Source organism: Rhea pennata, chromosome 13, assembly GCF_028389875.1.
Source record: "Rhea pennata isolate bPtePen1 chromosome 13, bPtePen1.pri, whole genome shotgun sequence".
In the NCBI taxonomy this organism is placed as follows: domain Eukaryota; kingdom Metazoa; phylum Chordata; class Aves; order Rheiformes; family Rheidae; genus Rhea; species Rhea pennata.
In genome coordinates this window covers 1999058-2026167 of record NC_084675.1, presented here as the reverse complement: position 1 = coordinate 2026167, position 27110 = coordinate 1999058, and the positions used below count along the sequence as shown (strand labels likewise).

General features: G+C 48.5%; 1 protein-coding gene across 3 annotated transcripts in view; it reads left to right on the top strand.

The window, feature by feature from the left end:
* CPNE2 (copine 2) overlaps positions 1-24566 on the top strand; it is an 89422-nt gene extending 64856 nt beyond the window's left edge. For all 3 annotated transcript variants that reach the window (XM_062586198.1, XM_062586197.1, XM_062586199.1), the window contains exons 11-16: positions 1996-2129; positions 3039-3093; positions 10175-10226; positions 12466-12599; positions 22458-22694; positions 23974-24566. In XM_062586198.1, the coding sequence (XP_062442182.1) occupies positions 1996-2129; positions 3039-3093; positions 10175-10226; positions 12466-12599; positions 22458-22694; positions 23974-24081 (720 nt within the window). In that variant the 3' untranslated portion in view covers positions 24082-24566. The remainder of the gene's footprint in view (positions 1-1995; positions 2130-3038; positions 3094-10174; positions 10227-12465; positions 12600-22457; positions 22695-23973) is intronic.
* The last annotated feature ends 2544 nt before the right edge of the window (positions 24567-27110 follow it).

Genomic DNA, 27110 nt, shown 5'->3' with positions numbered 1-27110 from the left:
ACAAGCAGCAAAACCAGTGCCTGGGGTAACTGCTGATACAAAGCAGAGCCCCGTGTTGCTCCCACGGGTATTCGTGAGAGGGAAGCTAACAGAAAGAGCCAGTGCTGCCTCTCCTTCCTCCACCTTCCTCCTTTCCCTTGGGTGGTAGCTTCATGCTGGCTGGGGGACCACAAGTCACTTGGGTTAAGGTGAGACACAGGTCTCGCTCACAGCTGAACCTTTCTTAGTCTGTGCCAAAGCTGAAGTGATCACTGTGGTGCTGTGCCTTCCTCTCGGTGCATCCGGAAACCAAAAAACCCAAGAGATGGTTCCTGCAGGCCGTCAAATTCCTCAGTGGCAGGAAGAAACCTGGATGGCAAGCGGTTTGGCTTGGCAAGAACCTGAGCATGTGGATGCTAAAGCATGCCTAGGAGGGAAACCAGAGGGCAACCGGACCTTGGAAGCCCACACTGTCACTTGTGAGTGCAGGTGGGCAGGAACAGGGTTGCCTGAGAGGTACATTTGTCCTGTGGACTTTGCGGATTAAAGATCCCTGATGTGGTAGATTCATCTTTTGTTTTATTCAAACCATGTGTTTCATAAACTGAGCTAGAATTTGGCAGATGTTATAGCTGCAAACTGCCTATAGATAGGTCTAAGCTTGCATGTGGAAGAGGCAGCATTTTGCTAAGGCTTGCGTTTTCCTCCTCTGTGTCCATCCACTTCACTGGTGCAACGCGGTAACCATCATCCTGGGCTGTGCCTTGTTTTTGCTCCAGCTGGGCCGCTGTCCCTTCTCAAAGTTTCTCAGCAAAATTGAAGACAAAATCCTCCCCAAGGCTGAGGACAGAATAATCCTGTGGGGATGAACCTTGGAAGGGTGCTGGGTGCCCTCCCTGCCCTTTGTGGCCGGCCATGGGCAGGCTTACCTGCCTTGGACCCATCAAAGGAGACGTCCGGCCTCTCCTGTTCCCCACCAGCACTAGCAAAACAGGCAGCAAATTCAGCTTTTCCTGGGGCTAGTTTGCAATCTCTGTCAGCGTGCTGAACAAGGAGGGGATGTCCCACACTGGCTCTGCCTAACACCGGCCTCGATCCTGGCCTGTAGGTTACACACGCTGATTTATGGAGTGAGTCTCATCTTTTTACACACCCCTGGCTTTGGCCCAGTTGTTAGCGGTTGCTAGCTCATGGGCTGAGTTTATCCTCTCTCATTACAGATACAGAGCAAAATCCAGTGCAAATCCCCTGAGCTCAATTTAGCTGGCAGAGTTATTTTGGGTTTTGCCTATTTGCTAAGCAAACAAGGCAAATGCAGTCACGCCGTCTGCTTGTCTCTTCCTCACTCTTTCTTCCCAGTCATTTCTAAATCTGTTGGCTCATCATCTCACCACTTTTGACCGGTTTTTACTGGGTCCGAGGTCTCATGTATAAGTTCCTACAAATCTTTTTGAGTAGACAGCCTTGTAGAGGAAGGTGATACATCAGTTCCTTGCTGACAAACAAATACCCTGAGACCTCAACCTATACTAGACCCTGGGGAAGCCCAGTGTAAAGCAGCCCTTACAGCAGCCCAGCTGCAAGAAAAGCTCCACACAGGGTTCTGTCTTTTTTTTTGGACACCAGAGTCAGAGAGATCTGAATGTACAGGGAACCCTGGCCTCTTTTGTGTCCATGGAGCTACTTGGTTGCTGTGTTTAGCGTTTGGGAGATAGGCAGCCTCAAGCGGGAGTGCTGGAAATAGTAATGCCTTGCTCCAGGACCAAGGAGCTTTGGAACACCTTGTATATGATGCTTGATGGTGAAAAATTCAAGTATAATAGTGGGCTGCTTTGCCTAACTGAGTATTTAATTATGTTTAGTTAAGCCAAAGAACTGCATTTTGTAAAACTCTCAAAAGTGTTGGGTCTTGATTGGACTGTATCGTGATCTCAAAGTCGATAGAGAATTGGTGGCCAGGTGTATAATCGTGACGTCTAATAGAGGATGGGTCTGTGCTTCTCTCTTGCAACTCAGGTCGGAATTGACTTCACAGCCTCCAACGGGAACCCGCGAGACCCCTCCTCTTTGCACTATATCAACCCCATGGGAACAAATGAATATCTGTCGGCTATCTGGGCTGTTGGTCAGATCATTCAGGACTATGACTCGTAAGCACTGTGCTGTTAGGCTTCCGCCGTTGTTTTACAGGCATTTTCCTGGCTTCCTGAAGGGCTGCTGGGATGCATTTTACCCATTTCTGTGCCTTGATTTCCTATCTGCAAAGCAGGGGTAAATATGACCTTGCTTTTGAAAATCTCCTGGGAAGAAAGTAGCCATCTGTATTTAGCTGCAGGCAATTCAACGAGGAGATGTGTAAAGATGGAGAGAATGTCTCCTCTCTCCCCATCCTTGCAGCTGAAAGTAGTTTGGCATGCTTTACTTGGGGCAGTTGGAGACCAGTCATTTGGTGCTTTTTCAGTACAAAGACAGATGCCCTCAGCTTGGTGATATTTGCCATTAGCAGCCACACTGTCAAGTTGTCTTGTACCCTGGCCACTCTGAGGTGCAATCTATATGTGACATAGGAGAACATCTGAGGCGCTAGAGAAAACAAAACAGAAATCTGTTGGAAGTGCCATGCTGGGCAATGCCAGCTTTTGGGACCCAAAGAGATGCTTATTTTTTTAAAAATCCTCAGCTTCTGGATGTATGTGGCTGCAAGAGACTCAGCTGTTTAGGTGAGGTGATACTTCTAGTCCTTGCGTTTGACAAAGCAAAGCTTGACATTGAAAGTCAGAGGGGCAACCAGCTAATTTTTCTGTTCAGCTCATGATTTTTAAAGCCATAGTGTCATTTGGGGGCAAGGGAAGGCTGGCACCTTTTTCTTAGTGCTGGAGTCAGCTGTACACCTGGTGCTTCCGTTGTAGTGGACGGGTCAGTTGGGTGTTGACTAGTTGATAGAATGAGGTGGCCTTTTGTAAGTGAAGGAGCATGCCTTTTAGCACGAGCTGTGCAAGCAGACTGTGTATGTGTGTAAATATACCCATATGGTTTTTTCTTCTTTTCTTCTTTTTTAGTGACAAAATGTTTCCTGCTCTGGGATTCGGTGCCCAGCTCCCACCGGACTGGAAGGTAAAGTGCAGTGATGGTCCACATATTTAAAACGTGCATGTCCTGACAGGTCCTGGACAGGATCGGAGCTGTCCGGGCTTCCCAACTGTCTCAGTCAGCAAAAAGCTCTCTGGCAGAGGGGAAATGAGGTGGACATGGGCTTTCAGTTGGGGAAGGATGAGAAGTGACAGCGTATGTGGGTGGCGAGGTGGGGATGGAGCACAGGCAGCCAATTCCTCTCTTTTAGACTGGCATTAAAGCATCAGCTCCGTGGCATTAATGGGCAGAGTCAGCTGTTGATTCATTTTCCTGGCAGGAGGCAGGAACAATTCTGGGCAAGAAAAAGGGCCCCTGGATGAGTGTGTCAGACAGAAGCAAAATCTGGAAGGGGGCTGGGAACTGAGTAACCTCGGCATTGTGTTGCATGGGTAGCGTCTGCAAGACGTGGGAGTGAATTGGAGCAGAAGGGCCTTGCTGTGATTTCCTCAGTGTTGTTGGTGTGACACACCATTTCCAGCCCAGGATCTCAGTGGGCTTCCTAAAAGCCACTGTTGATCTTTTATTGGGCTTGGGCACAGAAGAGGTTAAAGGCATCACTGTTCTGCAAAGACATGTGCTGAAACATCTCACTTGACATATGGCAGAGTGCAGCACTGCTCTGAGCATCCCCAGGAGCCTGGTGGAGCCAGCGTTTCCACCACAACTGCTACTCCGGCAGGAGGTTTTGGGAAGGTTTTGGCAGGCTGGTTAGTTCATCTCCCTCAAAATCCAGCTTCCACAGTGGACCAGCACATGTTGAGAGCTGCTTGTTCTCAGATGGTGTATAACCAGCATCTTCACATCTCTTTTTTTTAAGCACGCTGTCACTGCTCTCCCTCTTTCTGCCCCTGCCACACCTGGAGACATCCCATGGAGAGGGCTCCATGCTTTTTTACCCCTGCTGTCTGCTCAATAATCTTTCACAAGCAGGCAGACGTTGAGTGCTTCTGCCCAAAAGAGGCCAGTGGCACATTGCTCCCATGGTGCCACCTTCGCAGGGTGCTCTGGGCCCCAGGCTGTGGAGGCAGAGCCATCCACGTTAGCTGCATTGCAACTGGATTAGGAGAATTAAGCTCTGTTCCTGGAGTCTCTGCTGGCCCCATCGGCTGAGTGGCTGTGGGAAAATCATTCATTTCCTCTGCCTGCTGAGGCCTTGTGCTTTCTTTTGGATACTAGTAATAATACTAATAAAGAGACTGCTCTGATGCTCCTGTGGTCTCTCTGACCCTGTTGGTTGGAACTGAGCCTGCCGTTCAGAGGGGAGAGTGTTGGCCCTCATGCTCTCCTTTCCTGCCTTTTCCCGGATGGTGCATAGTTGCTGCAATCTCTCTTATAATTCCTGTGTGTGGCTCACCTGCAAATCCCTCGGTGAGAAAGAGGCTGGTTGTATCAGTGACTCGGCGTGCACCAGTGCACCTGCGGAGCCCTATAGGCGTGCTGCAAACCTTGAAATAATGCTGCTTGCTTGTGAACTCAGGCCGACAAGCCCATCATGCCTAAGCGTCTCTCTTGCAAACTTACCCCTTGGGCAGCAAGCTTACATAAAATCCCTTGGTCTTGGATCCACACCCTTCTTCCCAGTGAAGGAAAACAATCTGGCCCATTTCTAACACATAGTGAGACTCCACTATTGGAAAACCAGTCCTGAGCCACTCATCAGTGCCATGTGGGCCACCACCAGCTGCAAGTCACAACTTAAGATCCACTGCCTGAAAAGACTGGCTCCTGGAGGTAGGGAGCAGTAGCGTACTGCAGTTTCCACCTAAGCTCCACATTGGCAAGGTCTTGAGCCTCTCAGCTGGCCTTGACTATGAGGTAGAGCCCAGAGGCAGGAGGTTTCCTACAAAACAGAAAAGGCTACAAACCCTGTTATTCGATGTCAAGTCTCATTCTTTAAACTTGAAAGGACGCAGCGCTATTGAGAACCCATGTAGTGCACAGCGTGTGAAAGATGACTGCCTTTTGTGCCAGCGGAATTTACCCAGCCATCAAATTTACCCAGCAATGAAACCGGGCTCTGTTGTGCCCTAGTAATGCAGCTTCTGGGCTGGTGAGGATAAAATAAATTAAACAAGGCACACGCGTTGGTGCTGCTATGCCGTGCATTTGCTAGTGGGCCTGAGCCCAGAGGAGCAGTAGAACAGAGATGTTGCCGGGCTTGCTTTTTCTGCCCCATCTGCATGTTGTGGTTTTTACCATTTCAAGCCAACCTTTGTGGCCTACAGGCAGCCAAAATTCATTTGACTCAAACTCAATTCCTGTTGCTGTTTGCCAGCCACAGGAGGAGATCCCTCCATGTGCACTTTGGAGCTGATTCATCCTCCTTGGCCAGCGAATGTCTCTGGTCTGTCGCTTCACCATTTTTTTCTGGGAAAATCTTGGTAAGCAGCTTCCAAGTAATAACAGTCAGTTGTCATTGAGGGATTTATTAATTTCAGAGAGAAATCAGAATGGAAAATGCAGTGGGGATAGCAGGTTGGGCTGCTTAATGGGCTGGCAGGGTGCAGGGAAACGGGCAAATTGTCCCTCTGAGCAACCCACTTTGCCATCGATATGTTCGAGGTAGGGCCTGCGGATGAAATGTGTCGCTTGGCTCCGGAACCGGTTTGCTAATCACCCTGGATGCATCACACACTGCTGTCAGCCCGGGGAGGCTGAGCCATCAAGGCCTTCGGGACCAGGGTAGGGGATGATTAGGCCCTAGAGGCATCAGTGCTTGGAGGTAAAACTGGGCTGCCTTGGCAGTGATTGCATTTGAGCTGTGGACCTCCAGCATGCAAAAAGCACCTCCATCCTAGTAGACTAGGGGTGAAGTCACCTAGCAGAGTATAAAGAGCAGGGTTGTGCACCGCAGGAAGATATGAGTAGTGAGCACAGACCAGGAGGCTGGAAGTGGTCCTTGCTGCTAGGTTAGGTGCAAGTAACCCATTGAGGATGATGACTGGGAGCCATGTGGGAAAAGCGGGACCTTATTCCTCTGTCCAGTGTGGCACTGCCTGCTTTCCTGCAACATGTTGTAGAAACCGTTCTGGGCCTTCTGTTCCCATGGACCTGGGGATCGTACCAGAGAAACAACCTTATTCGCCAGCCAGAATAATTTCTAAACCTGGCTAAGCCCCGCCAGAGAGCTGCTCTCCATCCCTGGATGTCTGATGCATACGTAAAGATCACCAGCCTGGGGAAAAATCCCTCGTTTTCACAATTTAGTGATGGTGGTTTTTTTCGCCTGGGACAAGCCTTGGCCAGGCAGTTTTGATTTTTTTTTTCTTTTTCAGTTATGAAATGATTTCCATACTGTGAGAATTTGAGATGAATCTTGCTCTCTCAGGCAAAACCTAGCCAGGGCCTGTTCTCCTCTATTGTTCTGCTTTCCAATGCCCCCTCCAGTCTCCTATTTTCTTCAGCATGTTTAAATCCCCACCGGCTCTGCTGATGTCCCATGGACTTCACCCGTGCAACCTCCCCGCCCCAGCTCACTGAGGCACTTCATCTCTCTCTCACCTTCTCCTGTCCAGTCCAGCTGCAGAGCTATGTCCAGCCTGCCAGGGCACAGGTCCTTCCAGCTCAGCTCACTGATTAAGCCCACCAGGACTCATAGTTTCAAAGCCAGAATGGCTGTTCTTCATTGAAACCTATGTCCTATTTTCACTCCAGGCACTCAGTTGGAAGTAGCTTGGCTCATAGGCTCCTTGGGAAATATCTGCATATAACACTTTGTACCTGCAGTAGGTAAAACTCTGACCGTGCTGACCAACAGCCAAGGGTGACTACTGTAGACAACGAACCAGAATAATGCTGGAGAAGATCATTAAAGAGAAGAGTCAAATAAATTGTGCTTTGTTCTAATCGTGCTCTTGTTGCCATGGCACCACCAAATGCTTTCAAAGAACCAATCTGAATGAGATATTTTGCACACAAAAGTCTTGTTGGAAATGTCAAAGAACATCTTGAAATGTAACAGCTCTGTAAAGAGCCTCAAGCAGTTTCCCAGTAGGAAACAGGAGAAGGAAGCAGATGGGCTTCAATTTATGTGGGATGAGGTAGAGGCAAGACAGTATCATAGTGAATGATATTTAAAATGTAAGCCCTACTGGTAGCTTTCTGCTTGGATATGGGAGTTGTACTGGAGTCACACTACCCGGTAGCTCGATAGACTCATTTTCTGACCCAGGCACTTCAGCAAACTGGGGCCAGCCACAGGAAATGTGTTATTTTTGTATCTGTGGAGCTGACAAGTCTCAAATTGAAGCTGGCAGCTTCACCGGGCTGTGTAGCAAGACAAGCCACCCCCAAAGCTTTCAATCTGTTTGCCTCTGTGTGTAGGGAAGCTGAGTTATGCCAGGGTTTGGATCACTTGGGGAGGTCACAGTGGGACCAGGACTTGATTCCAGGTTTTCAGGCTCCCAAACCGGTGCTGTTTCCAAAGTCCGTTCTCTGTCACGACTCTCTGGCCAAGCTTCTGGAAAGCACATTCATAATTCCTGATGGGAAAAGATGGAGCTTCCACCCTACACCTCTCTCCCACCTGGACCAGAGGATAACAGCTGAATTTCTTACCCTTCATGGCTGCTAGGGAGAGTTTCTCTATGTTGGGAACAGTCCTGTTGTTACTAGTGAGTGTGAAATCCATGGATGCTACATGTACAGACTACGATGCTATATATAATCAGACCCCACAGCAACTGGTTTACAAACTGTGGAGATGGATAGGGATTGAGAGCCTCTTTTTTTAATTTTGAAGCCCTCCTGTTGAATTTTCTAGCAGAGATACATATATATAATCTGTGAAAACTCCAGAGGAGGTTTTGAAACACTTCTGCCACCCAGGGGGTCTACTCTGCAGCTAGTACTGCAACAAGTGAGGAAAACAGCTCCAAACCATTTAATTGCTGCTTAAAGGAAAGAGAAACCCCTGCAAAAGAGAAAAATTTTGCAAAAAAAAAAAAAAAAAGAAAAAAGAAAAGAAAAAGAAATGCAGGATGAAAGAAAGGATGCAAAACCCAGATATTTTTTGCCTACATTGTCTACAAATGTTTTTATGGCAGAAGTTTGAATGTGCGCTACCCTGTAGCTTGTTCTAGGACCTTTTGCAGTTTGCCCAGGCAAAGTCAAACAGGTGGCATTTTCGGGGTTGTCTCTCAGGTCTTTTTGTGTGAGTTGGAAGAGAAGGGGTTCTTTTGGTGGAGGAGGTGCATGAGTTTCTCTCCTGACCTTGCAGCCTGGCATCCTTCTGCACAGCTAGCTGGACGTGCCAATTCCTCACCTGAACCTGTTCCTCCTTCTGGGGTGAGTCATGGTGAAATCAGGGCTAGGATTTTTTAAGCCAGACCCTAGGTGTGATACAAAGCGCACATGGCTCTGTCTGCTCACATTGGGAGTTAAATCTGATTAGATGCACCTATAGAAGAGAAATCCTTTACAAGCTACCAGATAAAAAGACCCCGCGTCTAGCTCAGAAGGTCCATTAGCTGGAGGCCCTGGCAGGCTCAGCCCAGCCACTGCAACTAGCTGTGCCTGCCAGGCTGATACTTACTGGTATGAATGGGAGCATTATTGATTGCACTCAGCTGGCATGAAGATACCCAAGCAGGCTGCTAACGTTTGCCTGTGCAACAGCTAATCAGCTTTGCAGCATGGGAAAGAGTTTTAGTTTGACCTACTTTTGTTTGTTGTTTCCCACCCCACACTGTTTTGCAAAAATAGTTTCTGCTGCTTTCGACACAATGCCCATTATAATTGGAAATTCTGAATCAGATGCATGTTGCTTATGCAGTCTTGGGAGGACTTACGCTTCACACTGAGTTTTAGAGGACATATTGATTTTGCTAGCTTTATGAATACGCATATCCTGAAGCGATCCCCTGGCTGAGAATCTCAGCAAACTACCACCCTTGTAAGCCGTGTGTGTGGGGGGGGGAACATCTTTGTTTTGAAACTCTGGCATGAACAAAAATAGGATCTTTCCATTTTAGGGCCCTTGGACTAGTCACCTAAAATCCCAAATCACTCCTTCAGTTTTTGGAGGTGCTGAAATAGCGGGTTGTGCATCCTTGGTACTACTGAGAGCCTACTCCTTAAAGTACCTAAATTACAGGCAGCAGAATTAAGGAGTTAGGTACATGGATTTGATGCTTGGTCCCCAAACAAATTGTTTGCCCACACCAACACAAGCAGGACTCATATTAAAATCCCAGAGTCCTGACTCCTCTCTTGCACCTGAGCTATTGGACTGCACTGTCTTTGGTAGCAGGAGGTTCAGATAGGTGGTATCCCATATTTTTGTGGTTTGAGGCTGATGCTAGTTCTCCTGAGAAGGTATTTACAATCAGCACTGGTGTTTGGTTTCTCAGTGGCTGGGCTACTGCAACAAGCTGTGGCAAGGGAACTCTCCTGTTGCCAGCGTCCCGCAGAATCTCCTGAGAGCATCTCCTCTGGACTGAGAGGGAAAGGTGGAAAACTTGGAGCATCTTGCACCTGCGTTGGAGGAAGGATGGGTTCGTGGTCAATGAAAATGAATGCTGTCTGTGCTGGTACTTGTTGTCCACCATGCCCGAGTGTTCATGTTACCTCTCCTGGGCTGGCTTTCACTGTCATGATGAGATGGATCAAGAAGTTCGTCACTGGGTGCCATCTTTGACAGAAGAGCTGCCAGCCGAATCGGTTCCTGAACCCAGCCTGCTTTGCGGCTGCCAGAGCACTGATGTGGGCACAGCAGAAGAGGCAGGAGTTTGTTGGGAGTGCTGGTACCTGGAGGAGATAAGGGACAACACTCTGGCAGCAGCACACACTCGTATCACTTTCCAGTTGCTGTGAAAATGTGTTTCCAGCATTCAGTGGGCAAACAAGTGGTTTCAGGAACTTTTCTGCATGGAAAAGATCCTTTCTCCTTCACACTGCATAGCACCATTTGCAGGGAGATGGGGAGTCAGAATGCTACCAGGTGATGTGGTGATGTGGTGACTGAGGGCCAGACCCAAAACGTGCAGCATCTAGCAAAACTAATGGCAAGCATCCAGCTCTGCAGTAACGTTCCGTGTTAACTGAGGTCTTTTCTTCTCCTCAGGTGTCCCATGAGTTTGCCATTAACTTCAATCCAACCAACCCATTCTGTTCAGGTGAGTACCCAGCAGATCTCTAATACTCCTGACATGTCTTCAGTGTCTTCTGTTCTCTCGTTTGTGTTTCACCCATAACTTGTCTCAGGAATTTTTCAAAGGTCTGGTTGGAGCCAGACATGAACAGTGGAGCAGGGTAAGAACAAAATGCTCACTCAAAGGAAAGCAGAGGAAATCTGAGGGTATGTAGGAGGTCCCAATGTAAAATGAAACTGGATTCAGACAGCCTGAAGTACACCTTTTTTCTCATGTGTCCCATCAGCTGACTGCTCCTACAAGTCAGTAGGCATGGGCGACCAGATGGGGAATTCAGTTACCTGTCTCCTCGTGCTTCTCTAGTTTATTTAGGAATTGAAAGCTGATCATGGTGTCTGTTAAAGAACTGCTCAAATCATAAATGGTAGGAGCTACCATGGGCTGCAAAGGTTGTTTGGTTTGACCTCTGCTTTACCCCAGCAAGGCTGGAGCTTGGTCAGCCTCCAGACCTCATTCACTGGTCACTGGTTTGTGAAAGCTTGCTGTGAACATCTGCTTTTCTGCTATATTTACTTAAGTTCCCTTCTGATAGTTGTAAAGCATGCTGTTTGACCTTTGTTTATTGGATATGTTGCAGAATATAGAAGCCCTAGTCCTGAGTTTCTAAGTGCTGTAGGGGTCTATCGGTGACAATTCCTCTCAAAAGAATTGATTATCAGCAGATTAATTTTGGAGTTAATAGCTTATGAATTACACACACATGTGTCATGAGATTAGCTATTTACCCCATATTATGCCAGTGAAACTGAGGCAAGGAAGGGAAAAGTGATTTGGCTTGATATCACACAGCAGTTTCATGCAGGCAGGAGAACTGCTGGGCCCCTTCAGGGCCCTGCCATCCCTATCATGGCATCCTGCGAAATGCAGTTCAGCTGCAGTTTGCATCCAAGTGGTTGTGGGGTCAGGACTGTAAAAGCAGTGGAAGTGATGGGTAAACCACATATCAGTGCTCTGTCTAATGTGATGGTTTACCACCTGAAAATTGGCTGGTCGCAGCTCCTAACCGATCAGGAAGAAAGGGTGGTGGGAGAGGTTGCAAAGCAGAATCCCATTCGGTCTTTCTTCGCATCTGTAAAGGGAGTTTGTGCCTCTGCATGTGTGTAACAGCAGGTACATGTAATTTATGTGTGCATAGACACTTTAAAAGAGAGGTAAAGGGATGGGAGCAGCTGAGAATTCAGGGCACAGCTGGAATTGGAGTGCTCACTGCCATCCCATGGGAGCCCAAGTCCGGCAGGAGGGTTTGCAGGGCTCTGCTGGTGCCTGCTCTCCTAGGTGATATGAGATAGCCCACAAGGCAAGGCAAATCAAATCAAATCAAGGCAAGGCAAGGCAAGGCAGTGCAGTCCCCTTTGCCTCTGAGATTAACGTCCTGTTTATTTCCTTTTGTGTGTCTTTATGGTGCAGATTGAGGCCAGGGGATTTAAGCTGTTCTCCAATAACTGTGGTTCCCATAATAAGAAATGGGGAACTTCAAAGCTAAACAAGCCCAACCGTGAAAGCTTAGCCACTTGATACAAAAGCACAAAGAACTTAGAAACGAGCTGCAGCATCAGTACAGCTGTAAACTGTACGTTATAAGAGATTAATCCTTATCCTCTTGCTCATGCTGGCAAACAGTTCATAAAGAAACTGTTCTAAAGTTGGCTTATTTTTCTGCCTCGCATGAGTTGGGAAGGATAGTCCTGGCCAACCAACTGTCAGAAAAACCTTCTAGGACAGGTTCATTGTGTGACAGAAGCAAAAGAGTCTCTGATGACTTGCAGGTCAGAGTGGTGCTTCTCAAACACTATTTGTAAGCTCCCAGAGTGTTTCTGCTTCTCTCTGCTACTTCATCTGCTCAGTATCTGTCTGGTTTTCAGTTACACTCAGAGATCAGGAAGGGCTTTTCTTTTTGTTCTTCTTCTGTGTTTGGTTTGGAGATTTTTGCAGAAATACAAGGAAAACTTTCTTTGACTGTGAGTACCACTGAGAAGGGCTGAGAATCTGCTACAAACTGACCGTCGAGCAAAGCCCTGTTTTTAGAAAATTTGAGTGCAGCTGGATGAAACTTGATGAGCTGGACAAGTTTGGGGAAAACAATGTTTTGTAACTTCAGACCACATGGAATTATTAGTGAATTACGTTACGAACATTGAATTGTACTTGTGGCTGGCTGGGATGTTGCATATTGTAATGTTTGGCTTCTCTGGTTTCCCTGAAGGTGTTGAAGGCATCGTCCAAGCATACTCAGCCTGCCTGCCTCACATCCGCTTCTATGGACCAACCAACTTCTCTCCTATCATCAATCATGTGGCCCGATTTGCAGCTCAGGCAACCCAGCAGGAGTTTGCGACTGTAAGTTCAACTTTTCCTCTCTTTATCGATGTCACTGCCTTGGCTTTTGCATTTCACAGCGAGCTGTTGGGGTCAGCATCTGGGTGCCCCCTTGAGGATGTGAGGTCGCAAAAGGGCTGGGTGGAAAAGACCCAATAGAGAATTTAATCCACCCAGATGCCCTGGCAGTCATCAGCCCCGGCTATGTGCTCTCTTGGCTTCCTGGGTGGTCTGATAGGTGCTGTCTCTCCAGCTCTGCTGAACAACACATCTCTGTCATGGACCTCAATATGAGGTGTTGTTGCTTTCCACCCTCATTTATTTATTCACCAGGCTGCTGTAATCCTAGAGTGTGTCATAGCTTCCCCATGAAGCTGCCCCTCGTCCTCATCTGTGAGAAGCTACCATGGTGGATTCACTCAAGTAAAATGTAAAAGTTTGTGGTAATATGCGTCACCCTATCCTCATGCCAGGGCCATGAAAGCAATGAGCCACAACATACGGAAGAAGAGAGAGGACAGAGTGGATGGTGGTAGGGATAGTGCTATTCCATACTAGGCCAGTCTTCACGACCATATGATTGTGCCTTATGCCTTTGGCTGGACTCTGGCTTTTCTTGTTCTCTTCTAACCTGTCTTTAGAAGCAAATGTGCTCTGAAAGCAAGAGATGAATGAGGTATGGTGGACCTTACACAGGGCACACTGAGAACAGGTAGAGAAGACACTCACTGGATTACCAGGTGGATAAATCGTCACAGTAGGCTCTGTTCACTTGCTTTCACATCGACCTGCAGGCCTGGCCTGGGTACTTGAGGCTCCTTGTTAACATTACCAGTTTTCCTCAAACCACAGTAATGTTTCACAAGTTCCAGTATCAAGACTGTGACACCACTTCAGAACTCTGAATAGTGAGAACTTAAGAAAAAAGTGTTTAGTAAGATGAGCTCAGTCAGCGGGTGCCTTTGCTACTGCCAGAGTGTTTCTAAAGGCTCATCTTCCCTGGACTCTTCCATCTGAGTTAATTGGGTTGCCACACTCCTGATCCTGATCCTAAGCATTTCTGTGCTCACCACTGGGATCAGCACACCAGCCAGCCCTCTCCCCTTTTTTCTGACAGTGGCTGGCTCCACTAACAGCCTCAGAATAAACCCCTGGTGTCTCACTTTCCTTCAGATTTGACAGTATGGTGGCAGTCACAAGAGGTTCTGGCAGTAGAAAGCAAGGCCTGAGCTCTGATTTTGTGTCTCTGCTTTTCCTTTCCTCCAAAGATGGAAGTGGTGAGGCAGTGTCCATCCACTAGGAGCAACCCGGGGACCTGGGATCATTTCTGTGCTCTCCCAAACTTGCTCAAGTAGCCATAACATTGTAGAAGACATGGTGTGGAACTGGCTTCAGCCCTGCCTAGTCATAGGAGAAAGCACCTGGTTTGGATTTAGTGAAAAATACAACAAATTGCCAGGTGGGAGGAACAGCCAAGAGGATGGCAGATGATTTTGTCTGTCTGAAGTCTTGTGGTGCCTGCAGCTTCACTGATAAACTTCCTTTCCCAGCTACATGAAATATTTAGCAGACAAAAGCTGGCCAATGATACCAAACTATTTAGGGGAACTGAGATTAAAGCTGCCTGCAAGCAATTGAGGGAAGAGCTCCTCATCCCTAGCGGCCAAAATTCATCTGCTATTCCTTTGCCCCATGTTAAAGAATGGAAAGCACTTGGCAGAGGGTTAAATCTAACCCTGTCAATAAAGCCCAGCCATTGGCTCTAAGTTAGCTGTCATCACTTTAGATGATAGAGAATGTAGAGTTGCTGCAGATAGTTCTTGGGGGAAAAAAAACCTAAAAACTTGACAACAGTCAACAAAACTGCAGCTCTTGAAAATCAGAAATTATTGAGGAGTGAACTGAAACCAAGGCAGGAAATGCCATGAGATGGGCGTCCCTTAAATTTATACAAATATCTTGAGTACCATATGAAGTTCTGGTCCAATCACCTCAGAAAGGATCAAGTAGCCCTGGAAATGGTAGTGAGTTGACCAAGATGTTCAGAATCATGGAGCAGTTTTCATATGAGAAGAGGTAAGACCAGGACCCAATGGCAGAGATGCATAAAATCATGAATGGTAAAAAAAAAAAAAAAAAAAGATTTCTCCCTAATTTTTACGGGCAAGGCCTGTGAGATACCTCAGGAGATGACTTGATAATGGATATCAAACAAACTAAAGGAAGTGATTTTTTTTCACAGAATGCACAATGGAGTTCTTGCAGTACATTATATTCTTGCAAAAGGAGGAATGATAGTCCTCAAGAGTGTGGTCTTGTTGCTTTCAAAATAGTCTCCTGCTTCTGTGTGGTGCAGGATTAATTTGACTGTCCTGGGGAACATGAGGGAACTCGGATGGTGATAATTCTACTGTAATAAGAATAGGAAACTTGACCAACTGGAAAGAGGTTCTTCAAGTGTTATTAAACCTTTGGCTTCTTTCGCTTCAACACGCAACAAACAGTTAGAGGAAGATCATCTTGGTTAAAGTATCTCCCCTTCCTCAGTGAAGATATCTGAAGAGATCCTCCTAGAGGGACTTGGTGGTATACTTCCAGCCTTGAAAAACGAGGGAGCAACCCCCTTTTTTTCCTTATCAAGAAAATTGTCCTGAGCAGTACAATCCTCTTGCAGCACGACCACACTACTTGCCTGAGGTGTGCGGTGGCTTCCAGCATAACATCTGTGATGTGGCTGATGATTGAACTTGGACATTTTGCTTAGAGAAGACCTTTTTGGTTTTCCTTCTTGAATATAAAAATCAGAAAACCATCATAAGGCTCTATTTTATCATTGCTTTTCACGCTACTTAGACAAACAATGGATTCGGAGCCAGAATTTGGGTTCCTGAGTGTCCACTTCCAGCTGCTCAGCAGTCCTTGAAGTCACGGTTAATTAGTCCATCAGACTGTTTACATCCATATGTCAAAAAGGTGGTTGTTAGCACAGAGGCCCACTACAACTGCGCTCCATTGCACCAGGGCATGTGCATCTTGTGTGAAAAACAGACTGTGCCAGCACATTTCTTGGAGGGTGATGTTGGAGCAAGAGGAGAAAGATGTTGTGATTTTAAGAAAAACGAATTAGCTGGATGGTACAGCTGCTGATGTTTTTGGATCCACGTGACAGGAGGTGCTGGGGAGCTGCAGCCATGAGTCCAGCCATGCCACTAGTAATTAAGAGGCCTCCTTCATGGTGTGAAGAGCATCTTAAGACTGTAAGAAGGAGCTCATCTGGGCTGATGCGGGGACAGGACCCGAAGAGCTTGTTGCACCGGCTTGGATATGGAGTCACTGGAGAGGGAGCTGGAGAAACAGATTCTCCTGAGACTCTGTGCGCCCTGCGTGAACAAACGTGTGCGGGCAGCAACGTGTGTAAAGGCTGTTCCTGATGGCATCCACAGTCGTATCCATTTGCCAAACGGAGCCCTCTGACCTGTGGCAGGAATTGCAGCTTGGAGGAGGGGGTTGACGTGGATCTGCCTGCTGTTTAGCTGCCTTTTTACACCAGCTCTCTTGCCTGGAGGGTGCAGGATTGCAGTGAGAGCTCGGAGCCAGGTTACTCCGGTGTATCCGAGGTTGCCTTAGTTGGCACAAGTGACCTGTGGGAGTGAAGCAGCGTTGCTTAAAGGCTCCACCCTTCCTATTTTCCTAGAGTAGTGATACTGTTCTTCATTTCCAGTGTCTCACAGTTTTTCCGTCTGTCTGAAACGATGGCTCACTGCTCTTCTTCTACCTCTTGTTTTTACATTAGTGCTGGGGTCCAGTTTCAAAGCTTTTGTAGCAAAATGGCTTGTCTGCCCTCAGGAGCAGAAGGAGCTGTCAGTCCAAGGAAGCCAAAAGGTATAACCCCACTCCTTGCAGAAAGCAGGAAATGGCTTTCTGTGCTTTGCTGGCCAAAACCAGCTCAGTTTGGGCATAAGCACATGGGTGGCAGGAGCTGATTTGGGATGAGCAGCTAATGTAAAAGCTGTTGTGGTTCATAGTTGGAGCAGAGCTGGTTGCACCTGAAACCACACAGTCCTCTCTCCAAGGGGATCGACCCATTTCTTGCCTTGCCCTATGTGCTCATCTTTTCCCAGTTGTGGGCACATGGAGATGCTGCCTTTTTCTTCTCTTTTTTGGTTCAACTTCTTAATTAAAATAAGCTGCTTCAGATGCTGCCTTTTCAAGAGAGTCTTAATGCTTCCTGCCATCCCCTCCTTGATCTTAATGTCTTTCAGCGCTTCCTGCTCCATCTCCCTCTACTTAGAAAAGCTCCTTGCTGCCAGTCTTCAGTGCCTGCTGTGGTTATGCACTTATCTTATGTAGGAAAGTCTGAATTTGGTTTAATTCAGTGTAAATCTAGATCACTCCTTATTTTTAATTTTCTCTTTCCATGTCAGAAATTGAGATTTGGGGGGGAGAGAAGCCCACAGGCGGCTTGAACAGCGACACTAATCATATGCAAATTGCACCCCTCCGTTGGCACTAATAGTTTAATCAAGGGAGATTTTAAATAATATGTACTAAAGTAATAGTTCCATCATAGGCAAGTCTGAATTGGCTCTTTCTTTTTTGGAAGCACAAAGAATTATTGATAAGGATTTTCACTCCCCTGTGGCCTTCTCCTCTTTGATCCAATCTTAAACACATACAGCAAAACCACCCTCAACAATGTCGTCTTTAATAGTAGCCTCATGACAAAGAGCCACCGGCTGGAAAGATGACAGCAGCCTCTTTTCAGGGAGAAAGGCCTGTTTTATTTTTAGGCATGAAACCAGCAATGGTTGTTTTTGTTTGCTTTGTAAGCACATTGGAGGGCACCATCAGCCAGCTGAAAAAAATGGCTAGTAAACAGTTCTGGCGTGGATCTGTTGATAGGTCGGGAGGTTTGAGAGGTTCAGAGCAACTGTGCAGGTGGAAGTGGACTCCGCGTTCTAAGCATGGAGAGAAACGTGCAACTTGGGCTTGCATTTCTGACCTGTGGACAGAGCATCCTTGCTTAGTCCTGTCTCCACTGCACCGTCATGTCTTGAAAAACCACTTGGGAGGCTGTTTCTCCAGCCTTGACTCTCCCTGAGGCAGCCTTCAGCTGCTCTGCAGATGCTTTTTGACTGCATGGGAAATCACTGGTTAAAATTGATGTGTCTGCACTGGATCTTTGTCTGTTGACCCTTGGAAACATGTGGTTGCAATGGATGAGTTTTGCTGGTAGGGGAGATTTAAGGTGTAAGCCAGGCAGAAGTGGCTGTGATTACTTTTGCTGCTGCTCCTACAGAGCACGGGAGTTGCTCGAAAGGAGGCCCCATTCATGTGAGGTGCAGAAGCTACACAGCTGAAGAGCAAAGAGAAGGGCGGACTTCTAGTCCCAGCTGGGGAGGGCTGAGGCGATGGTGCTCGTAACATATTATGGGGGAATCTTTCTGTGCACACCACCAGACCTTTCCAAAAGTCACTTGTACACGATTAGCAGCTTTGGCTTATAATGGGCTTCATTACCTGGACGTTGTTGCCCATCTAGCTGCCCAGATCTTGGCTGCCTGGCCAAGCAGGTCTTCACAGAGGCACCTTCTGTGCTCATCTGAGCTGGATTTTCCTGTGCCACCTCTACAGAGAGCAGCAGAGGTGCCCCGGGTAGACAACTGGGATGGTGGCGTGTCGAGAAGCTGCCTGGGAGACTTGGAATAACTGCAGAAAACACAAATGCGGGTGCTGCTCTTGCCTGGTGCCTTCCCCAGGATCGTGCTTGCTGCCCCGCTCTGGGGGTGAACCTGCAGCGCGCTCCCGGCTTCGTTTGCTGGATCCGAGCCCTCCTTTTCCTCCTGGTCTCGTTAAGCTCCTGTGTGGCAGAGGTGCTTTTCCCTAACATTTCAAATCAACTCCCAAACCCCTGTACTTTTTCCATGGCAACATGGATCACAAACAAAGGAGCCGCCAGCTCTTAGGGGATGGAAGCACGGAAACGTGTGTGTGTTGGGGATGAGAGGAGCGAGAGAGATTACGGGCATCTGACTTGACACTCAGGCAAGGATTAATAAAATTAGTGGGATTAAAACACACCTTTCTAGCAGGATCTCTGCTTTCCAAACCTCCCCTTTTCTTGCTGCGTGCCGTTTAATGCCACCTAATCCCTTGAAGTCTTGCTTATGCCTCCGAGTCCAATTGCTGATTTTGTTAACAGATACTCAGTAATCATCCCCCAAAGCTTGTGTTGAATTCAGAGATCAGCCCTTTTAATGACAAAATGAGGAGAAACGGCAAACGGTGCTGCCCGCTCAGACAGCAGGTTTGTGTGCTGGCTGGACATGAAGAACGATCTCCGACCCGGTCGGTCCCAGCTGAGCACATGGGTTTTGTACAACAGGGTAACATGCTCTGCATTGCATGCAGAGAAAATATATATATTTTTTTCCAGCTCCGGTATTTTACCTGGCAACCTGCGAGCCCGACACTGTGCGCAGCCTGGGTGGACTAATTTATCTGAGGAAGCGCTGGAGAGGGCTGCGACTCGCGTCCTTGTGCCCGCCGCCATCCGCGCTCCGGGTGCGGGCAGGTTTTCAGGCTGCAGCTTTCACCATCTAGTTGTTTGCCCAGCGTCCCCCTCCTTCCCTCCGGCTGAACCTGTGTCCCACTGCAGTGCCGTTAGTGGCTTGAGATCATTAAAAATCTGGATTTTTAAAGCACGGTTGTAATCAGAGCTCGGCCCTTCCCGCTTGCTTTCGGCAGGAGATGGCAGCGTTGAATAAACTGCTCAGGAAATAAATGAGGGCCAGTACAGCTGCAACAAGGCCGTTCGATATCTGCCCATCTCCGCAGCCTCGTTCAGACGCATCTCCTCCCCCTCCCTCTCCAGAGAGCTGTTTCTTTAGTCCGGCTTTGATTTCTCTTGCTGTTGCTAGCCCCCAAAATTCAGCCTGCTGCAGCGAGGCCACGGCGCTGCGCTCCGAGCGGGATCAGCTGAAGAGGGGCTCAGGTTGGCATGGCGTTCGGTCGGCACCGGCATGCCGGCACGACAGACCTGCCGTCGGATGAAGGGTCCGAGGGAGGACAGAGGGGCGCTGAGCTGCCTCCGAGGCAACGTCCTCTTGGAGGGATGAGCAGGCTGCCTCCGTCACTGCTGCGGGCAGAAGCGTCCCCTGCCCACGGCCCAGCGTGGGCTGGACGCAGAGCGCAGGGGCTCTGGTGTTAGTGTTGCGAGTTCCCTGGGAAGAGCGGGTGGTCAACCAGAAGCAGGTTGCCTGCACCCATGTGTTACCCTTGCGTGGCGTTTACTGCTGCCTCAAAATTGCTTTGCAAATCAGAGCCGCAGCAATGCACGTGAGACCGCTGGGGTCTTTACATCTGAGCTGACTTATGTTTTAACCCACAGAACTGGATTCTTATGGGACTGGGCTCTTAAGAAGATTTGTGCTGCAGCCTCAACACCTCTTTGAAGAACCCTCAATGTTCAGCATCTGCCTTGGCTGGCGCATGTTTGTAGTCTCTGCGGAGTTCAGGCCTGGTCTTTCCAGCCGGGCTTAATTCCTGTTCTTTTTCTTTTGGGAATTGCGTGCTAAGCTTATGAAATGCCTGGCGGAAACTGCAGCCCTGGCTCCTTGCTGGGGCTGCATAGCAAGCATGGCGTGAGGACTGGGTCTTGCAGGCTTCAGCTCCCGGGAAAAAAGGAAGAAGCATCCCCATTAATGGTGTTTTAAGCGGACTTTGTCTTGCTTGTGAAAACTGGCAGTAACTGCTCTGCCAAGTGCTTGTGTGGGTGCGTGGGACACTGAGAGCAGTATAGCTGCATGGGTCTGAGGGCAGATGCACGTGTTGCAGATGGTGCTTGAGCTCTTCCCTGATCCCATCAGAGATTTTGCAGAAAGGAGGAGCAGGAAGAGATGGGATTTTGTGTTTCCTTCTCTTTGCACAGAGGCAAATTTTGCACTGCATTTTTTTTTTCCAAATACTGAGAGAAAGGGTGGAATCAGCTTAAAATTTTGCTTGCTGCCTGCTCTTCTCAAGGTTTTACTCTTCCTCTTGTAGAGAGCCCTAGATGGGGGTCAGGCCCGAGTCAGTTCTGTTTCCAGTAATGCCCAGTACCAGCCACTGGTGTAAAAACATGCAGAGCACACAGGAGATCTTCTCCAGGAATTTAGTAAGCAGAGAGGGGGAAAAAGAACAAAGCTTAATACCAAAAATTATTATTGATGCTAACTCTGGAAACTAGACCCTTCATTCCTCTATGAATCTCCCTCTAGAAAATGTTTTTCTTTTTTTCTAGGCAGACTGCGTGTGTCTATGTTTCAAAATCCCCCTGTTCCAGCCGATGCTTCTTGGGACATGTTTCCCCTCTAAGCAGGAAGCTCAGGGCAAACGGGGGCCCTGTTAGCACGAGCAGCCTGGCAGCTTTCTGCGGGTTGCGGGCGATTTGGAGCGTTTCGGGGCGGGGGGGCTGAGGCTCTGGATCTGCGTGGTCGTATAGCACGGCTGCTTTGGCCCGCACCAAACAAAAACGATTTCAGAAACCAACTCTGCTTTGCGGGGGGAAAAGAGGAGGGGGGGAGAGTGTACGAGGGAAGGCAGGGATGGAAAAATGAGAGAGGCTTCTTTTTTTTTTTTTTACCCTTGGTTCTCCAGCTCCTGAGTCCTGCTCTTCACACCCGTCACTCAGACTAACATCTCCCATCACTCAAATATTCACTCTGAAAGGTTCGGCTTTAAGAAAGCCCTAAATATCAGACGATGCTTAGCCAGCAGGGCTAACACTCGCAGAGCAGTTGGATTTAGGAAGGGAGCTGGCTCTCTGCCCCGGCTTTGGAAAAGCATCCTCAGACATGGAAAGACCGAAGTCTTTCCGAATCCGGGAGACTTGAGCGCTGTGCTTGAAACGCAGCTCTGCCTCGGGGCCGTTTCCCTCCCAGGCATGTTTGATACGTGCTTGCTGCCGTTATTTTTATGTCCTTGGGAAGCCTTGTGTCTTATTTAACCGTGAACAAGCCTAATCTGTACTTGGACTTTAACACTGGGGAGGGTGGAAGGAAGAAAACACAAGAAGATTTCAGGAGACAAGATGTGGGCTGGAGGAAAACAAAACAAACAAACAAAAAGAACCCCCAAAACCCCAAGAAAATGGGCTTTGGGCTGTATTCCTTCTCTTGCTGCTTCCAGGATTTCTGAGCTAGTGGTTTTGTGAGGAAATGGAAAGAATGAGAAGAGAAACAAAGAGCTTTAATGCTCTTAAGTGCTTATTTTTCGTCATTTCTCTAGCGCACAGAGGATGCTTAATGTGCCAAAATTGAAGCCTTGCACTCCCCTGGGGTGGAGGAGATGGACGAGCTGGTCTTTTCTGGTGTCCCCATGTTGCAGGCTTGCTGAAATGAGTTCAGCAGATGTGTCTGTCTGGTCCCAGCGACGCCTCCTCCAGGGCCGCAGGACCCGTCCCGTGTCATTTAGCCTGCGAACTCGCAGCAGAGCTTGCTTCTGCTTTCCGTTGTGCTGTCTTTGCCCCCACTCCGGTGCCTTATCCCCCCACCGGCAAATTCCTCCAGGACTCCTGGTTTTGTGCAAAGCCCAGGGGGATCCGGGTGTTCAGCATGGCACGAGGTTTTCTTGGCTGTGGGTTGCATGCCCGCATGCGGGGCACAAGGGCGGCCCCAGGCCACTGCGCACGGGCAGCGGAAGGATTTCAGGTCCCGAGTGAACTTGCATCATGGCCTCAGACTCCTCTGGGTTGTGACACAGAGGTTTGCAGAGGTTGTTTTCTTTCCATCGTTAAGTATAGTAAATATTGGTGATCTGCCGCTGCTCCTGCCTCTGGCACAAAATCAGCAGATGTTACAGTTCTGCCTTGCTTCCTCCCCTCTGCTCTCATCTCTGCAGCAATACTTCATCCTCCTCATCATCACAGACGGGGTCATCAGCGACATGGACGAGACGAGACACGCCGTGGTGCAGGCATCCAAGCTGCCCATGTCCATCATCATCGTAGGGGTGGGCAACGCGGACTTTGCTGCCATGGAGTTCCTGGACGGGGACAACCGCGTGCTGCGCTCGTACACCGGCGAGGAAGCTGCCCGCGACATCGTACAGTTCGTGCCCTTCCGAGATTTCCGTAACGTGAGTGTGGGCAGCTCGCGGGCCTGTTGGACGCGTCTCCAGCCCGTGGCAGCACTGAGGGTTGCACCCTTGTGTCCAGGCTGCTGCCGGGCTGCAAGCGGGGGTCCCCCCACGGGGCTGTGGCATTAGTCCCATCGTTGGGTGAGCCGTCCTGCAACGCCATAGCGAGGCGAAGCAGCACCTGGCTTTGGTTCTGGCCTTCGAGCAGCACCTGCCTTGCTGGCAGCCCTAACCCAGCCAGGAGCTCCTGGGGCCTGGTGGAAATCCCTGAGGAGGGAGTTTGGGCCAGAAATGTGGTCACAAGCCTGGAAATGATCTTAGAAGTGGCAGCAGCCCCAGGAGATGCTGAAAGGTTTGGGAGCAGCTACTTTAGAAGCAGTCGGGGCAGAAAGTAGAGAGTTCACCATCTTCTGGGTGGACTTGCACCTTCCCCCACCCCCCCAACCAATGTTGCCCAGCTTATGCCGGGTCTGCACATCTAAATTACACCAGAGCCATGCCAGTGTTCAACCAGGAGCCACCGCAGTTCAACGCGCGGGGCAGTGACTTGCCACTCACAGAGGGTTTCATGCCGATTTGCCCTGGGAGGCGAGCAATGAGCTGGTCCCGGGCCAGCGCCCGCGGCCAGTTGCAGCTGTGCAAACTCGTGTACTGCCTGCGCTGTCCCTGCACGTATTCCCCCCACCCTCCAGGCTGAATTCCAGCTGCCCAGGGTCTGACCTTGGCGTTTCATGTAGGAGGAAGGTTAATGAGAGAAAAACAAAAGCAGAGTTCAGCTGCAGTCCTCTGCTGTTCTCAGTCGGACGGGAGTCAGCGCTGGCCTGGGGGTTGGCTTGGGCTATGCTGTGTGTTGGCAGAAGGATACAGAAAATCAAATTGTGCTTATCTTTCCTTTTCTTTTTTCAACAAATTGGAGTATTTCCAGTTCACTTACTGTTCCTCACTACCTCATTTTTCTACCCTACAGCTATTTTATTCCTTATCCACCAGGAAATTATTGCCCAAGAGGAAGGTGTAATACCCAGGTGCAGGAAATTGTGTGTGTGTGTGTGTGTGTGTGTCAAGGTGGCTAGATACTGTTCATGATGTCGTCCAGTACAGACTCTTGGGAATATGTGACATGCCAAAGTTTGGAGCTGGGGGAGTACTGGGGAAGGGCCATTCATGTTCACCCCACTCTTCTTCTCCAGGCACCTAAGGTGGCCTTCCTTAAACAGTACTGAGCCCTCGATCTGTCCCTTACAGCCAGTCTCATGCTTGTGTTTCTTGTTGCCTACAGGCCCCCAAGGAAACGCTGGCCAAAGCTGTGCTGGCAGAGCTGCCCCAGCAAGTTGTGCAGTACTTTAAGCACCAAAACCTGCCGCCCATCAACTCGGAGCCTGCGTAGAGCCGTGCCAAGCAGTGCCATCTGCATGTTGCTGAAGTCTGTTGGTTTTACTGAAAGCGCATGTTTCACATGCTTTTGAAACCGATGGGTACCCTCCCCAACTCACACAAATTTGTACTTCTGAATTTAATTGTTAAGGTATTACAATGCATCCCAGAGAAGCTTCTGGATTCATTTTGTACAGTCCTGGGCTGAGGTAACACTAAGAGGCCAGACCATGCCCTGGTCCTGCTCTGTCAAGTCACTTTTCAGTATTGAATGTAATTTGTATAATTTTAGTGGAACAGGACACAATTTTTACAATCAAAACTTGTTTTTTCCAAGCAATGAAACAATATATTATTATTATTATTCAATGAACTGGTCCTTGTATAGGTCATGTATCTGTGTTGTACCTCTGTCATGCTCTACGTTCATTTTTATACTGTGTACATGTTACATTTGTTATACTCAGGTTAATAAAGAAACTGGGACATTTAAAACAAGGTTCTTTTATCCAGTTGGACCATCAAAAGGTCTTGTAGCACCTCAGAGGGTTTTGCATACGGGATGGAACAGCATGGCTGAGTGCGGCACCATCCCAGCCTGGGGGCTGGATGCTCAGCCAGGGATTACTCCGTGGCCCAGTACAGCACCATGAAGCCTAACACTGTGATGATGGTTTAAAGAAAAAACAAACAAACAAAAAAAAAACAAAACAAAAAAACCCCCCACCTTCTGGGCAGTGACAGCAAGGTGACAGTCCTACTTCCCGTCCCTTTGATGATGTTTTAAGACTACCCTAGGCCTGTTGCTGGAGATATAACTAACTGCTGCAACTCATCTGCAGTTATCTCAAAAGCTACAAACTCTACCATGTTTGGGGGAAAAGATAAAGCCCTACAAACCTGCAGACATGCAGGCCAATTCTTGAGGAAGTGTGAGCCGAAGGAAGCAGTACCAAGCGCTTTGCCCGTCCCTCCTGCACATGGGCCTGTAACTCGGCAGCCAGGTTGCCCCGAGCAAGGGGAAGGTTGCAGGGCTGCAGCTCTTTGGGCTGGGGAAAAGCCCAACGAGCTTGCATCAAACTGGTGTGGGAGTTTGGCCGTTTCTTGCCATTTCCTCTCTTGAAATCTTTCCAAGTCTAAATAACAAAAGCTCACTGCTGGCTGGTAGAAGATTGGCTGTGGCGGCACCTGGGTAATTAAGTCCTATTCTCTCAGCGTTCTTTTGAACAGAGCATCAGAAAAGTGGCATCTTCAGCGTTAATTATAGCTTTGTTCTGTTGTTAACTAGATTAAGGCCTTTTGAAGATGGCTGGAACAGACTTGAAGATCTTACAGGCATCACCAGCAATTCAGCCTCAATTCAAGCTCAGTCAGATGTGAGTTGCCTTCTCCTCATTAGCTATGCGGCTTGCAGTGGGAGTTTCATGTCTCCTTGCTGCCCCCCTGAGTAAAGCCTGCAGCAGATTTGCACATGTGCGTGCCACTGGCTCTGCTGATTGTCACTGACCATCAGAGAGAAATGGCTGGTTGTCACTGCTGCAGCCAAGCCACCAGCAAGGCAGGCAGCCCAGTGGCCAGAGCATGGAGCCAAAGCTGATGGTGAGGCATGCGCGCACGCACACCCACCCGCGCACCTATACTCACCCCCCGCTTCTCCCCAGGTCCACGGGTGGCTAAGTGGCACGAGGATTTACGCCAGCCTCATCCTTGGTAAAGGTGGGGCTGCTTGGTGAAATAGTGTCCTTGCAAAGACCCCTGGAAAGAGGGAAACAACAACAATAAAAAAATCTCCCCACCCCCCCTTTCCCAAATGGAGAAGCTGGCTTTGAGTGGTGGCTGGTTTAAAAATAGCTGTATATGTAGTTCCAGTTGCCTCCTAAGCTGACTCTAATGCTCAGCTTCCAGATCAAAGTCTGTGGCTCAGGAGAATATTTCTTCTTTCCTTAAGAAAACCTCACATACCACTGCACTAGCAGCAAGCTCTTCTGCCAGTACTTTTTTTTTTTTTTTTTAACACCTCTCTGAAGCCTTAACAACTAGCTCATACAACAAGTAGCTTATGAAGCAGAGTCCTTGGAAAGGAGATGATGCAGATGCTATGCAGTTGTGGCAAATTCAGAGGGAAGGTCTTAAAAAAGATTTAGTCCATCACTAAATGACAGAGTTGATGGTGCCATCCATTCTTCCCTAGCATGCCATCCCCAAGGCAGAGTTACTGCCACAGCTGCTGTTTTCAGAAGTTCTAAGTTACCCTCTACCCTTGCACTCTTTGTGCCCCTGCATATCTCTGAACACATGTAATTATTTTAGCATCAAATGACTTCCGAGTTTAAGAAGGTAAACAGGGCAAGTAAACACACTGACTGCAGCTGAGACTGCTCTACAGTTCATTTACATCGGCCAGGCCACAGGAATAGTCTGAAGAAGGTGACTCAAACTCCAAGCCTTGGATGAGCAAAAGGAGTCCCCCCAGTGTCCTACCCCTGCTCTCTTGGGAACAGGAGGAAAGACGGATCTCACATATGTTTTGACCGAGTTACGACTCCTTTTGGCCACGCAGGGTCTAATGTAGCCAGCAGGACCTCCGTTCTAGCCTCACTTACAGCCCCTTGCAGAAGACCACGATGTCCACCCAAAACTGGCTGCAAAATCCCACTCAAAGCTTCTGTTTGAATCCAGCACAATCACTTTGCTTGACAGTCGTTGTACAAAACGGCACCCAGAAAAGTGATCCCCAGCATGTTCACAGCTAGGCCAGGCTGTTCTGACACTATTTAGAGATTACTGTGATCTAACTTAAGACAAGGCAAGCACACCTACATTTCTCACTTCAGCTGCTTGTGACTCTTGCACAGGCACCTTTCAAGAACAGGCATGTTTGTGTGTGCCACTTCCCCTTCGCTCCACAGGTAAGTGCAATGAAAGTCATCAAAAGCAAAGCATTAGGGAGGCAGCAACAGATCTTATTATTTTTCACCTGAAAGCACCATGATTACAAAAGCTAGTGAAGATGCAAGAACAACTCTGGAGCAAACACAAGAG